The sequence below is a fragment of the Acomys russatus genome, chromosome 26 (assembly GCF_903995435.1).
Source record: "Acomys russatus chromosome 26, mAcoRus1.1, whole genome shotgun sequence".
NCBI classification, from domain to species: domain Eukaryota; kingdom Metazoa; phylum Chordata; class Mammalia; order Rodentia; family Muridae; genus Acomys; species Acomys russatus.
Window position 1 is genome coordinate 14075487 of NC_067162.1, and position 15742 is coordinate 14091228.

General features: G+C 49.3%; 1 protein-coding gene across 2 annotated transcripts in view; it reads right to left on the reverse strand.

Annotated features, from left to right (window-relative positions):
• Znf423 (zinc finger protein 423) overlaps nucleotides 1–15742 on the reverse strand; it is a 304774-nt gene that overhangs the window by 195675 nt on the left and 93357 nt on the right. For both annotated transcript variants that reach the window (XM_051169358.1, XM_051169359.1), the window contains exon 3: nucleotides 7753–7953. In XM_051169358.1, the coding sequence (XP_051025315.1) occupies nucleotides 7753–7953 (201 nt within the window). The remainder of the gene's footprint in view (nucleotides 1–7752; nucleotides 7954–15742) is intronic.

Genomic DNA, 15742 nt, shown 5'->3' on the forward strand with positions numbered 1-15742 from the left:
AAGATCAAGCCTGGACACCAAGGACCATCAGGAGCAAGACAGGTGGGCAAGCTTTCTGATCTTTGCCAGTCTGGTAGGTTAAAAATGGCATTTCCCTGTGGCTTAAATGTATAGTTTTCTTATTATAAACGGAGCTCGGAGTCTTTTTAAATGTTTGAGATCCCACTAGTATTTCTTTTTCTGGTTCCATTTCTATCCTTTGCACATGGGAGATATTCAAAATATCTACCCCACCAGTGTGGCAGCAGCCAATCAGAACAGGCACTGGCCTTCGGCAGAGCTGTCATCTCCAGTGGCTTGGCTGTGGCTCTGCTGAGTTATTGACCATTTGCTTAATATTTATAGAAGTTCCTTACACATTGAGGAAAGTGTCCTTTGCCTGTGATATGTGTCTCCTTTAATTTGTTATGGCATACAGTATTTTAATTTTGTCTTTATGCAGTTTGATTTTCTATCTCCTGTTTTATGGCTTCTCAGTCTGAGGTGATAGTTAAAGAGGCCTCACGTCTGGTCCTGTTAAGCCTTTTATTTCAGGATAGCCACCCTATAATCCTAGTCCCAATTCTTGAGCAATCCACATAGCCTTGTGCCCTAAGTTTCCAGCTGTATTTGGACATATTCCGGGCTTGTCTCCAGCCTCCTGTTCTGTCCTCGGACACTTAGAACCCACTGGCCCCAGCCTGAGCTGACCTGGGTGCCACCCCTCCACACTCCTTCCCACACCTTCACACCCTATCTCAGGAACCTTAATTTGTTCATGGCTGAACAAATCCTACTCCACTCTTCACAGGCGAACAGTAGGTTAATAAGGGAGAACACTTTCCGACCTAAGGCCTGCTTCTTTCTTTCTTTTTCTCTTTTGTGCCCTTCGCTAGTCTTGTCTGCTTGTCCCCTCATAGGTATGTATGTCACCTCCCTGGGTTTGTGTCTCTGGCACCCATACATTTGGTAACTAATGCCACTTCTCACTCTGTTTTTTTAACCAGATACTATTTGTACACAGGAAAGGTCCTGATGTGGGACACTGTGTGCAAGCGCCCCCCCCCCCCCCAAGGCCTTCTGCACTGCTTGGTGTCAGTTCCTCACCCTGCAGCCTGTGTATTTGGCAGCACATTGCCCAGCGGCTGGCTCCAACCCTTCTCTGCATTGCCCAAATGAAGGTAGAATGTGGGATGTCCCAAGCCTTAATGGCAGAGAGAGACCCCAGTGCTGTTAGAGCAAGAAAGAGGACTAAGCTGGCACACATAAAGGCGAGCCCTGGCCAGCAGCAGACAGGAACAAGGCCAACAGAGGTGCCAATTTTTGTGCAGCCCCAGACCTGTAATTGGGACCCACAGGTCACTCTGGCCACAACTGAACAAACCAGGGTCTAATTAACTTTTCCCTTGGCTTCTGCTACAGCTGCATCTCACCTTGACCAGAAGAGAATGGCTGGCCTTTCCGAGGGCCTGGGAACAGTCCTGGGGCCTCTGGAAGAGGCAGCACCAATAACCCAGGCAAACACAGCTTTGGCTGCTGGTTTTTTTTTTTTTTTAATATATATTTTATTTAATTTTGATTTATGTGTGTTGGTGTGGAGGTGTTAGATCTTGGAGTTACAGACAGTTGTGAGCTGCCATGTGGGTGCTGGGAATTGAACTCGCATCCTTCGGAAGAGCAGGCAGTGCTCTTAACCACTGAGCCATCTCTCCAGCCCCTTGGCTAATGTTTAAACAGATCCTCAACTTACACTTTTGTGGTTGGGCCTTTAGGACATCTGTGTCTGGAGTTTGGTTTGGAACTCCACGCAGTCTCCAGCCTGTGTTCCTACATCAAACAATTCAGACCGCATCTGCCACCTTTTCTTTCGATATTTATTATGCTGGGTGAGCTCCTTCCACTCCGAGCCTCAGTTACCCAATGTGTAAATTGGGAACGACAGGGAGTGAGTGGGAAAAACCACTGCCTCTTGAAAGGATTGTTGTAAAGACTAAGTAGAAAGCATTCATTTATTCAATAATCATGTCTGTCTCTGTCTGCCAGGTGCTGGGCTAAAACATAATGGAACACAACCAACATGGCTCTTGGCCTCGTGAAACTTAATGAGGGATATGGACAACAAATGGTGAAAACCATTACAGACTCCCTGCAGAAACTGACAGGAGCAGGGACTAAGGGCATAGTGGCTTCAGAGAGAGCAATCAGGGAAGGCGGTGGGGGCCACGTCCCAGGCAGTCTCACGGTGCCCTGCATGTCGTAAGAGGTAAATGTGTGCCGAGTGGCAGGACAGCAGTCCATAACATGGGATAAGGAAAGAAGTATTTGCTTATTTTTCACTCTGGACATGAGGGACGTCATGGTCCTCAGTATCGCCCCTCTGCAGCTATCATGCAGCCTGAACAAAGTCAGAGATGAGAGAACGGCAAACAGAAGTGAGGAACTTTGGCTCAGCTCTGCACTGGTCCTGCAGGCTTTGTAGATTGCACAGAGTATGTCTCTACAGCCTCATAGCAGACCCCATGGTCTAGCTACAGAGACTGCACCTGCCTGCCCTCCCCTGTAATGAAAAGCCGGGTATACCAGTTGTTCCTTTAGCAAAGAGGCCACTACCTCTAAAAGCCATCAGGAGCTCAGCTTGGGAACCAGATTGTTGCAGGGCAAAATTGACAGCCAGAAGAATCACTGGGAAAGTCAGTTTCAAAATGTTACAATGGCATAGACAGAGTACCCAGCATCCTTGGGAGGGCAGCCTCATTCAATTAGGCCAAAGGAATGGTCAGCTGAAATCACAGACTAGCCTCACAAGGTAGCGCCGGTACCAGCAAATGATAAAAGATTCCATCTGAATCTAGGCTAAAGGTCCACAGTGATCAGCTTCAATGGCACATAAACACTAGAAGTTGCCCCTGGCCAAATGGAACCTGCTTCCGCGGAGCCCCAGGCAGTGCCCAGAGATACTTTCTGAAGTCACTGGAGTCCCTCGACTCCCTGCTACAACCATTCCTAGCACTTTCATGGCCAGAACATCACAAATTGTGTTTGGATAAATGTAATTTAAGACAGCAGAGTCTGTATTAATGCGGATTTCCCATAAACTACAATTCAAAAGGCCACCAAATGCATGGCATCTCCTAACAGGGCGACCACAAGTCACCTCTATTAGGCTCAGCAAGCCAGCACACCCAGCAAGTCAACAGTATAGATGCTCATCATCCAGTTTATAGGATGCAGACACTGTCCCAGGCACCTGAGCTTCCTCCTCTTGAACACCACTATTTGAAAACAAGAGCCTCACTCTCTCACCAAAGCCCCCCTCCCCCAAGAAGGAAAGAGACTGCACAGCAATATGAGAATCTACCCAGTTAAGGGCTAAACAGGCAATATTTTTTGAGTCTTGACATGTGCCACATGAAGGTGTCCGCTACCCTGTGGGCACGAGCTGGAGAGAAGCAAAAACAGGGACTATGAAAACACACAAAACACTGGAGTTTTCCTCACTTCTTTTCACAGCCTGTACACACGTCCTCTGTGTGTTGGGGGAGGAGGGACAGAACTTTCTTTTAGGTTCATGCTTTAACAATAGATGGGACAAACATGGCCCCTCTTACCAAGAAACAGCGACACTGCCTGAGGCACTGAACAGAAATGAGGGTTCCTCAGGAGAGGCCTAGGTGCCAGGTGGCGCCAATTTTAAGACTCTCATTGCCAGCCTTGCACAGAAAGCTCCCTGCTTCCTTCTATGTGAGCCCCCCTTCACCTGGGATGGCCCCCAATCCCTGCAACTTCTCCCGCACGTGCTGATGAGGCCCCGCCCCGCCCCCTCTATCACCACTCCCAAATGCTTAAGAAAGAAGAGTCCAGAGGCCCTGCTATGTATCAGAGAGCTCCGGGATCCTGAAGGCGTGTGTGTGTGTGTGTGTGTGTGTGTGTGTGTGTGTGTGTGTGTGTGTGTGTGTGTGTGTGTGTTTGGGTTGCCAGCTAATGAAGTTTGGGGAAGTGATTGTGAGGACTTTGACCTAATTAATGGATTAACCATATAATAGAACTCTTGAGGGACAGAGCCTAATTCGGGGAAGTGAATCGCTGTGGGGGAATGCCCTGAAAGGACACACCATGCCCAGTATATTCATGTCCTCACTTCCCCCCTCCCCTTCCTCCCCATGCCTTCTTTCTGGCTACGAAAAGATGAGCAGACTTCCCCTGCCACATCCTTGCCCCATGATCTTCCATCTCACCATGGACCAGAAACAACAGAGCCAGATGACCAGGGACTGAAATCTCTGAAACTGGGAGCTAAAATAAATCCTTCTGCATTTAAGTGATGTTTCTCTGGTCATAGCGAAGAAAATCTCACTAACACAGGTCCCACTGCCGAAGAAGTTTTAAATAAACTACACTAAAGACTACCCTGCCCCCGAGGCCAGGGAGACAGCTCAGCAGCTAAAGTGCTTCTCAGGAAGAAACTCAGTTTAATCCCCAGCACTCGAGTGAAAGGATGTGGTTGCATACACTTGTGATCCCAGAGCATAGAAGGCAGAGACAAGCGGGTTTGTGGTACCACTGGCCAGCCAGCTAGTCTAGCCTAAGCAACAAAGAGCCAGTGAAAGACCCAGGAGATAGAGACAGAGAGATGGGGGGGGGGGGGCGCAATTGAGAAATGACAACCCAGATTGAGCACTGGCCTTCACAAAAACGCATACACGCGTGTGTGCACGCGCACACACACACACAAACACACACACGTACATCAGCACACATATAATTAAACACACACACACCTGGGAGCAGTGGCACACACCTGTAATCCCAACATTCGGGGAGGCAAAGGCAGGCAGATCTCTGAATTTGAGGCCAGCCAGGCTACACAGGGAAACCCTGTCTTGGAAAAAAATGGGAAAAGGAGGAGGAGGAGGAGGAAGGCTTCTCATGAAGGTACTCATCACAGTCCTCCACTCATCGTGCCACCTTCATAAATAGGCTCCCCTTTCTCCACATCCCAGCAGTTCTGGCTTCTACAAGGGATAACACCTCCATTCTCAGAGAGGTGGACATCAGCAAAGACAGGTGGCAATTGCCCTCAGCCCTCAAATTCTCAATAGCGGGGAGAACTTTGTGTCCTGACAGCCTCTGATACTGTCAGATATGTTCCAAACCTCTGGGAAGAGGAGGGACCAGAGGGTAAATACCAATGATCAATAGCCAATAATCTAAGCAGCCTGATGATACAATGAACCTCAAGAGTCTTGGTGAAGATGAGTGCAGGTGGTTCAGGGCAGGAAGCTCCGCGTCCCCTCCCTACAGCTCACTCCACATCTCTGTGTTCATGACTCCATAACAGCTTTCAGAGCAAACTTGTGTTTACAGGAAAAGTCTTTTTTTTTTTTTTTTTCATTCTTTAAGTCACTTTGACAAATTATTCAAATGCAGTGTAGGAGAGTATGGGACCCCCATTTAGTTTTTTGGCTAGAAACACGGGGCACAGCCAAAGCTTGTGGTTCCTACTGAAAGTACAGAACAGTCCCAGAACTTGGCCTTCAACCTAGAGCATCCAAGGCTGTCTCTAAACCGGCAGTGTCACACTTAGATCAGAGGACACACAGGCTAGAGTTCACGGCTCAGCAGGTTGGCTGCTTGTGGGGAGAGATTCCTACACTTGACATGTGTGTGTTCTGGGCTAAGTATCCCGAGTAACAGAATCAGGGATTGGGCTTAAGACTACCTTTTTGATTGACAGGATCCTCAGCCATGCCCCATAGCTGCCAGATCCACCTAGCAAGGGTCTCTCTGAAATAAATGTCTTTCCTCCAGAGTGGACACACCTGTATCCACTTCTGTCCAGCATCCACCAGGGCACAGGGCTAGTGACTCGTATCAACTGATCAACGGTGAGCCCAGCTAAGGAAATTGAACCTGCTGCATCTTGTTTGATTTTTTTATTAGTTTGTTTGTTTGGTGGTTTTGAGACCCGGTTTCTCTGTGTAGTCCTGGCTGTCCTGGAACTCATTCTGTAGGTCAGGCTGGCCTTGAACCCAGAGATTCACCTGCTTCTGTCTCCCAAGTGCTGGTATCAATGGCATCTGCCACCGCACCCAGCTACTGCTACTGCTTTTTTTACACCACTTCTAATACATAAGCAGAAACCCAGCCCCCCATAACATCTTTATGCTAAAGCCCGATGTATAGAATATAAGGGGTAAGGTGAACAGTTTATGCTGGCCAGAGCACCAGGGTACCTTGGAATGAAATGCTATGTGCTCCACACACAACAGCTGGCACTGCAGGGAACAATGGGAGTATGTTGCACACCCCAGGTAGGGAAGGGTTTGGGGTAAGGCCCGCACAATTCCCAGTGGCTCGTTTCAGTGAGCCTAAGAGTCCTGGGGAGAATTCTGCACGTGTCTCATCCATGTCAGGGAAGCTCTCGGGCAGAGTGATAATGAGTTTCTCCAGGATGCTATTAAGCAAGGTTACTACTCCTACTCCGACTCCCTTCCGATGCTCCGGGCTTTGGGGGCGTTCCTAGATATCACATATCACCTCCCAGTGGAGGTCGTTACTGGGGTCCTGTTAGTAAGGAGGCAGGGCTACAGTAGGTACCTCCAGCATTGATACGAATGCTGGGTACCCCACACACAGGCTGCTGCAGAGTTCAGCCTGCTGGAGGCCACCAGCTAAAGCGGTTAGCTGCCTCCTCTTATTTCTACATAGACCCAGCCCCGGTCCCTGCCCCTCCACACGGAAACACTAGCATCATGATTCAGGCTGATGCTGAGTCCCTAAGGAAGGTGATGCATGTGATGGACAGGGTCCCGTCCCAGGACCTGCTGAGATGGGAGAAGGCTTCTCAGCAGAGGCCCAACCATACCTAAGGGCCTTTAGGAACAGGGTAAGCAAGAATTTTGAGTTTCAAGATTCTTCTTCCTATTAGTAAATTTGACCCCAAGTGGGTGGCAGTACCCCAGGCTTTAGAAAACTGACCTGAGACTTAGAGGCCCTTTTCCCAAAACCAGCATTCAAAAGTTTTAACCGATGACCACAATGAAATACAGGGTTGTAAAAACAACACGGCTACTATGGGCTCTTTCTGCAAAGCTCGGAGCCCAGAAATGCATGCGTAGCTGGCACACCCTCCAATGCATGTCCCCAACCCCCTCCCCACCAGACAGTGAGTGACAGACAGCATACTGCTGAAGTCTTAGGTGACTCCTCATGACACTATGTCCTAGCTCACCCTCCAAAGTGTTGGGTGCCTGCAGAACAGGGCTGCCGTCACCTCTGGCACATCTCTTGCTCATGAGGAGGGAGCAGAGCCCAGAGGTAGCCGTGAGCCTCCATTGCTTAGGCTACCCTTGGTCTTTGAAATCCCCCCCTCCATCCTACCACAAGCCCTTCCTCACAGCTCACTGCTTTGCATAACTTTCCACACTTAAGCTTCTTAACTTCCCACTAACAACCTCTTAATTGCTGGGTTTCCAAACGGCTTCCCAGAAATCTAGGGTACGGATTCACCCACTTACAGCCCATACACTGTGTAATACAGAGAGGCAGGGACAGGGTACCTCTACCTAATTTCTGCCTGCCAGGAAGCCGTGGCTTTTATTTTTAATTTTATTTAAAAGAGGATACAGGGTGTACCCAAGACACCACAATAAAATGACATTAACTGTAAAATTACATTATTAATTCTTTAATCTCACTTGAGGCTTCAAGCTGTTGCTATGTCCAATTATCCGTGTAACCACCTGTCAGAATCCCGGCGCTATTTAGCATTACCTCCAGGACAGCGGTGGGCCCGGTGGTCCGTCAGGTCTGCCAGCGACTCGAAGTCCTGCTGACAATGATCGCAGGTGTAAATTGACTCATCCTCCATGTCTTCATCGTCCTCATTTCTCTCCTCTTGACTTGTCACGCTGTTCCTGTCTTCCAGCGCACGGCTGGTTTTCCGATCGCACTCTGGCTCTCCTTCTAGGCCTCCTGCCAACAGGAAGAATACAGTCCACATCAGCTGACGGGGTCTGGGGAAAGGGGTTTAAAAGAATCACCCAGTATTTATTACGATACATTTAATTACTCTACCTCCTGGGGTCCATTATCCTTGACACCTCTCAGTATATTAATATATGGGGGGGGGGGGGTTGTAGCATGTGGCGCGGTTAATTCTCAACTAGATCCTTTAATTCACGGTGCAAATCTTCTTCCCTCTATGCACGGCTGCTGGGGGGGTTGTGACCCCTCAAGGAAGTGAGACCGCCTTAGCGTTGGTTCTAAAACTCCAATTCTATGGCACACCTCTCTGAAGTCCCCACAGCTACGCTTAACACACCAAGACTTGTAGTTCTCCCTTAAAGCCCTGAGGTTGAGAACGGGAGCCTCTCGGTCACGTTGGCCAGCCCTCCACACAACACATCTCCCGGGTCCCTGCAAATGTCCTGCGTCTAGAATAAAGAAAAGAAATGAAGTTGAGGGACCCAGGATGGTGAAAACCCAAAACCTGAATGGAGCTGGCCAGGGCGCCACATGCCTGCAATCTGAACACTGGAGAGGCTGAGGTAGGAAAATTCTGAGTCCAAGGCCACACTGAGCTGCACAGTGACCGTACGGCCAGACTCAACAAAGCAAAGCGATGATGACAAAGAGCCTGAGCAGACCCAGTGACCAGTAAAACCCCAGTCTTGGACAATGGTAGCGGTTTCTGTGAGACTAAGGGCTGCTCTGGGCCTCACCTTACAGTGAGCCTGTGGAGGAAAGAGAGTCACCCTGAGAAGCCACCGATTCTGTGAGCCCAGAGTCTCATTTCACAGCCTCACACCCCAGAGCTGAAAAGGAGCTGGAGAGGTCACTGCTGCCGCACCTCCCAGAGAGAGACAGCTCTTTCAAAGTAGGGCCTTCCCATACCCAGCTGATGGGTAACACACATCCCAGCACCCCTCATTTCTTGACCTCTGTCTACCTTAGATCCCTACACATCTCTGGGAACAGAGAATAGCCTCAAACTTAGCCATTAGCACAATTGGTAAGCCAACGTTCAGGAAGGGAAAATAAGGTAAACATACTACACGTTAGTAATCCTTATAAATGTCAGTGGCTTAAGCTTGCCTATTAAAATATAGGGACCTGCCGGGGCGTAGTGGCGCATGCCTTTAATTCCAGCACTTGGGAGGCAGAGGCAGTGAGTTTGAGGACAGCCTGGTCTACAAAGCAACTCCAGGATAGCCAAAGATACACAGAGAAACCCTGTCTCAAAAAAAACTTAATAATAATAATAATAATAATAATAATAATAATAATAATAATAATAATAATAATACAGGGACCTTTGGATTGGAAAACCAAAGTGTGTGCTGTCCCTTTCCATGTCCTGGAACACAGGTCCACTGGTCAAAAAAAAAACTGGCAGCCTGGATCTAAATCAATGAAAAAGGCCTCTATCATGCATAAATGTATTTATGCAAATATATATGCATGCAAAAGGGCATGCATATGTGTATATGTAGGTGCATGTGCATATATGCATGAACATAACTGTAAACCTCCCCTGAAAAAAATGGCTTAGCAGACAACCTTTGAATTCCCCAGGGTCAGTCACCAAAGCATCAGAGAAAGACCCGAAGCTAAAGAACGCATTCAATTTGAGGTGCAAAGCTCAGACACATAAATATTTCAATTTAGAAACAGATGATGTTATAAGGGCCCTATTTCTCCTGTCTGCAAAGAACACACACTTCCAAACCCCCAGCATCAAGAGCCTGGGAACACAAATCAGCTCATCGGAGAGCCAGCTGCCGCCTCCCATGGCAGGGAACAGTGCAGGACACACGGCAGAGGCAGTAAAAAATCAATGCTTCCATTTGTGGCCCATCAAAACATCTCTCTTCTTACCAATTAAGGGATGTACAATTTTTAGGTTCTTTTATTATCAGAACAAGCCAACTCCCGGCAATACAGAATTCCATTAAAAGCGAGGCAGCATCTTTATCTCAGGGAATCTGATCCGCAGCGGCAACAGCCACATGAAGAAATAGAAAGTGAAGAAATAAACAATAGCATTCAGAGCCTCCGAAATCATAATCATCACACAACGTAGCTACATAGGCAAGCACTGCTCTCTAGCTTACTGTCTCTTCCCTTAATTTAAAAACAAAAACAAAGAAAACCTTCTGTAGAGGATTTTAAAAGAGCCATAATTCCAGCTTTATCTGTTCCATCGACTCTCTAGATAGTAAGTTACACTCCGCACCAAGCCTTTGCTACTTTACTTAACACACAGTTTAATAGACGTATTTAAATTACATCCTTGTTCTGTTGTGGGTTTTTTTTTTCCCCATATTTACTTGGCAGTTCTAGCAGTAATAGCTCAGCAAATCCACAACTGGAACCACAAACACTGCACTGCATTTGATGTCTTTAAATCTAGCGCATCCTGTTGACTCGGGAGTAGATAAATCAGAACGTCAACCCTCAGTTTTTATAAGGCAAAAACCCATAAAGGCGTCCAAGAGTATAAATCTGTTTTAAGAAACTGTCACCTCCCCTATGTCTGGCTACTAATGGGAAGGCAGAGTGGCTGTGCAGAAAGGGGCAAAAGCGGAAGCCAGCTCAAGGCAGATGAAGGCTCACACCTCACCGATCCAGCCTCCCCGGGTGGAAAGCCCCAGCAGCCTGACCTGCAAGGGAAGTAAGGCTGTGTGAGAAAGCTCTGCCAGCCAGCCCAAGTTCTAAGGAAGATACTTTCCCTAAAGACCCAGCACCCAAGGGCTCTAAAAATCCTGAGCAGGACAGACTCTTTAGAGTCCCCCTCGACTCTTGCTGGGTGGTGGTGGCACACGCCTGCAATCCCAGAACTCGGGGAGGTAGAGGCAGGCGGATCTCTGTAAATTTGAGGCCAACCTGGTCTATGAAGCGAGTCCGGGACAGCCAGGGCTACACTGAGAAACCCTGTCTCGAAAAACCAACAACAATAGAAAATAAGAGAAAGAAAAAGAAGACTCCTACTTTTCTACCCAGCTGTGCTTGAGCTCCACTAGAAGTGAGAAAAGGATTAAAAGTCGTTTCCTTTTGTAAGAGAAGAAAGCAGAGCCCCTCAGGGCCACCCCAAGCTACACTAGAAGCAGAGCCTGCACTGTTCATCTGTTGGGACAACAGCTCTCAGAGGCCCATGCTCAGGAGGCCATGTTTTGGGGCTAACATCCTCCCTGGAGCACTCTCTGGCTTCAACTCTATCCTGGTGGACCCACCTGGGTCCATTGCATGATAAGGCCTAGGATCTGAGAGGGCTGACCTTCCCTGCTCCTCTGGACTCAGTACATCTAGCCTTGCCTGTTCCATGCTTTCCTGTCCAGCCCCTTGGTACCCACCCTGAGCCTGGACGTTGGGGGAACAAGCACAAGAGGTAGAGGCCAAGCATGTCCAAGTCCCTACTAAGTGCTACCAAATGCTTCTGGCACAGTGGCCTCCTGGCTTCAACCTCAGCCAACCTATAGGCCCCTCCAGCCACCTGAGATAGCAGATACAGCAGGCAGCAAACTGGGAAAAGGCGTCCTGCTTGTTTCTCCCCCGTTTGCAGGGCGGGGGGGGGGGAGTGGGAGGGGAAGCTCTGGGTCTGTGTGGCCCTTCCTGCGAAGCCATTGGCCAGCTCCTTTCCCTCCCGGCTCACTCCAGTTCTCTCAGATGCCATCTACACAGCAGCTAAAGCCTTGAACAGGGGAAACCCAAGCTATAAGGACTTCACATGGGGCTACTCCCTTATGGCCACATGCATGGGACAGGAAACCAAACAAGCCAGAGAACACTGCCTTCCCAATCCGAACTAATATTGCATGTGCTTCCCAGAACTCACGTCCCAACCCAAAACAACTCATAGTTTAGCATAAGCAATGAAAACGGGGTTCTATAGGGTAGTCAAGGGCAGAAGGGAAGTGGCAGGGCCACCACACAGTCCACCCGCAACAGAGACTCAATAAGAAACAATGAACCAGGGCTGGAGAGATGGTTCAGAGGTTAAGAGCACTGACTGTCCTTCCAAAAGCCCGAAGTTCAATTCCCAGTAACCGCATGGTGGCTCACAACCATCTATAATGAGATCTGGTGCCCTCTTCTGGTCTGCAGACACACATGCAGGCAAAACACTGTATACTTAATGAATAAATCTTAAGACAGACAGACAGACAGAAAGAAAGAAAGAAAGAAAGAAAGAAAGAAAGAAAGAAAGAAAGAAAGAAAGAAAGAAAGAAAGAAAGAAAGAAGCAATGAACCAAGTATTGGAAAATTTGCACATGTCGTCGCAGACATATGGAGGGCATGTGTTGACTCTTGCCATATCCTCCGTCCTAGCACATATCTGAATGGCCACACAGTCCTTTCAGTTCCATGAACTGTTCAACTGCTTCTTCCCAGGACCCAGCAGGCAGGAAGAGTTTCTTTTCCTCTCCTTGCCTAACACCAACCCCACGCACACCTGGGCCCCTCCTCCCCTTCACCTTGCCATCAGAGCACTTGGTACAAAGGGCGCTCTTGCGGACTGATTTTGCTTTTTCTCATCCGCCATGGCAGTTTGCATTTTTGAGAGACACTGAAATAGTTCACATTCCACCTGTTTCTCTGCAACAAGCCCTTACCCCTGCACGCATCAGGAGGAGGGACCTGCTTCTCCTCCATGGTTCCATCACGCAGGCAGCTTTGGCAAGAGAACACAGTGGAATTGATGCTGTGCAGTGATTCTGAGACTAGGTAAGAGGAGCTTGGAGCTTCCCAGTAGGTCTCCTGGGATACTCCCACTGGAAATGAAACTGCCAGACTGTGAGAAGCCCAAGGCTAGCACAGCCTCAGCTTTAACTCACAGCCTCTAGCACCAACCACCGGCCATGGGGATACACCAGGTTAGACTTCCCACCTTGATACACTTCCGACGGCCGTGGCTCTGGGCCCCTACCCAGCTGCTATGCAAGGAACACCAAGAGGACCTGCCACCAAAACCCAGTCAGAGAGAAATGACAACAAATGTCAATCATTCTAAATCACTGAGCACAGGTGGCTTGAAGCGCTGTAGTAACCGGTCAGAGCGTGCCCATCAGACCACAAGCTCCACGGGTTGTGGCTGTGGCTTCTGCTCACTACCACCCGCCCCCCCCCCCCACAGCTTTTGGTGCAGACAGGCCCATGGTGGGTACACAGTGAGTGCCAAGCATGTAGGGAAATGAACTGGTTTCAAAGAAGTAAGTCTCTATCTACAAGGGTGGGGACTGTTTAGGAGATGGCTTTAAGTGGGACGAAATAAAGATATCATCAACCTTTAAGTCGAAAAAGCCAAATACTGCTGATCTCAAAGCATTCAGCCTATATAGAGAGGCTACTCTGTCATGCTGCCACAGCTGGCATTTTCTTGCAAACCACCCCACTGTGCCTCTCTACCCTACGAACCCCAACACCTGAACCCAAAGGTGTGGACCGGTGGTTTCTAGCAACGGAGACCATGACATACCCTGCTTCTCATTAGAAAGGTAATTCCTTTACCCCATCAAGCCACAGTCCTCCTCAGGTGGCTGGGGGGGGGGGGGGGGAGGACACACTTCTGAAGAAAGCACCACACAGCCCAAGAAGTGGCAGAGGGCAGCAGTTTGTCAAAGGTAGAGGAAGACACTCCCCAGCAGAGGGAATCTTGGGGTTCCAAGGCTTCCTTGTCATGATAACTTGATGCCTAGATACCACGGTTACCCCCAAGTTTCAGACAGGGAAGCAAACTACATTAGGAACACCCCAGAAAAGATGGCTCTGATTTCCAGATCTCCAACTAACCATCGCACGGGACATTAGAGCGGGGGGGGGGGGGGGGGGGGGGGGGGGGGGGGGGGGGGGGGGGGGGGGGGGGGGGGGGGGGGGGGGACCGGCGAGGTCGGGATGGAAAACAGCTGTGCTCGCCCAGCCCAGAGAAACAGAAAGGGTATGTCTGGGACTATGGGTCTGGGAGACTTCCTGGACTTCAGACCTGGGGCTGTTGGGGCTCCCCAGTATCTAAGAGCAGCTGAGGCAGACTCCAGTTGTAATCACCAGAGAGTGAGGCCCCTCTGTCCTCATCCCGGCCAATGTACTGAGCCCAGATGGGAGCCTCTTTTCTTCCCAGGGGGAACTGTAGATTCAGCTGTCAGTACACGGCCCTGGACACCCCGAGAAACTATAAGACCCTTGAGGAAGAAGACCCCCGCCTTTGGTACTTCAGGGCTAAATACCACATGATGGTGGAGCTAGCGAGGACACGCCAGAGCCAACAACCACACGCCTTCCTTCACTCTTCCTTCCTTCACAAATTTTTCCTGAGTACCCAGGATGTGCCAGGCATAATATACATGTTTCTACAACCTAAGTGCACTTCCCAGCCCTGTTTATCTTGGTGTCCCCAGAGCCTGGCACGAAAAGGACACTTGGTAAATGTGCTGTGGGCAAAAGAGTGAGCAGGTGAGTGGCTAAAGGGGAAAGTGGGGCAGGAATATGGGTTACGCAGACAGCTCTAGACACCCCTGCTCCATATGACCTCAGAAGTGTCTCCTGCCTGAGCCCCTAGTCCTTGCTGTGCCCACCAGGCCCCTGAGTGGGACTGGCAGCATCTGTTCCTGCCACAGCAAGCGGAGAGCAACACTCACTAAATGGACAGCCACAGTGGGATGTTGAGACCAGCTAAGCCCCACCTACCAATAAGTGCTTGAGTCTGGTGGGGTTCCAAGGAGGAGCAGGCAAAGATAGAAAGAAGAATGGCAGGGAGGGGTTGGCTGGGAATGAGGAGAGGGCACAAGTCAACATCAGCCAGGTAGTGTGCTTCTTGGAAGGCCTTCCTTTCTCATCTCTTCTCACAAGCAGTCCTGGATGGGAGACTGTGCTCTCCAGCTCTGCAGAAAGCAAAACCACTCAGTGCTGAGTTCAGGGTACATCCAAGGCCTGAGAGCCCACTGTCTGGGACACAGCAAGACACCAGGTACAGGCCACTACTGCTGGACACAAGTTGCTGGACAGTGGCAGTCATTTATAGAACACACAAGGGGCAGGTGGCTGGGTTTACAGTTCAGGGACCAAACGAAAGGAACAGAGGACAAGAGCCACAGGCTGTGGAGCTAACCTGCCTCACTTCAAACCCACATTCCACCATTTAGCAAGTAGGGACATTGGACATTTCTTGTCCCCGAGGTTCATTTAAATCTTTGCTTGTTGTAATGAGGTCGTAAATAGGAAGCCTGGTACCTAGTCCATATGACGTGAGAAAATGGTCCGTGGTGACTGGCTTATTGCTGCTGTAGGTCAAACCCATCACACACAACATCAATGACCCAGGTCGAAGACATCAGACAGCAAGTGAGGCCTTGTGTGTTCACAAGGATGAAGAAAGGTGGGGAGATCAAAGCACATGCCCCTGTGAAGGGCACAAAAATGTCCATGTAGATAGACCCCCACCCCAAAGTAAAACTCACTTAGCCCAGAGAAGAGACTGAGTGACTGAGTCAGCTCCAAATGCCCTCCTCTCTGACCAAGACTGCCATGTGACTTGAGGCCAGGGTGCCAGCACTCAGATATTTTATCTCACATACAGCTCACTGGCCCACCTTTCTTGTCCTTGACCCTACTGTGGCTGAAGGGGAAGCAGGCTTGGGGGTGGGGAAGTAACCTGCCATTTCCAGGTTTGCTAGAGGCAACATTTTCTTAAGTAGAAATCATACTCCACTCTAACCGCCTGCAAGCTTCTCTAAAACACGTTCCCAAGTCAAGGAGTGCTTTCACAACT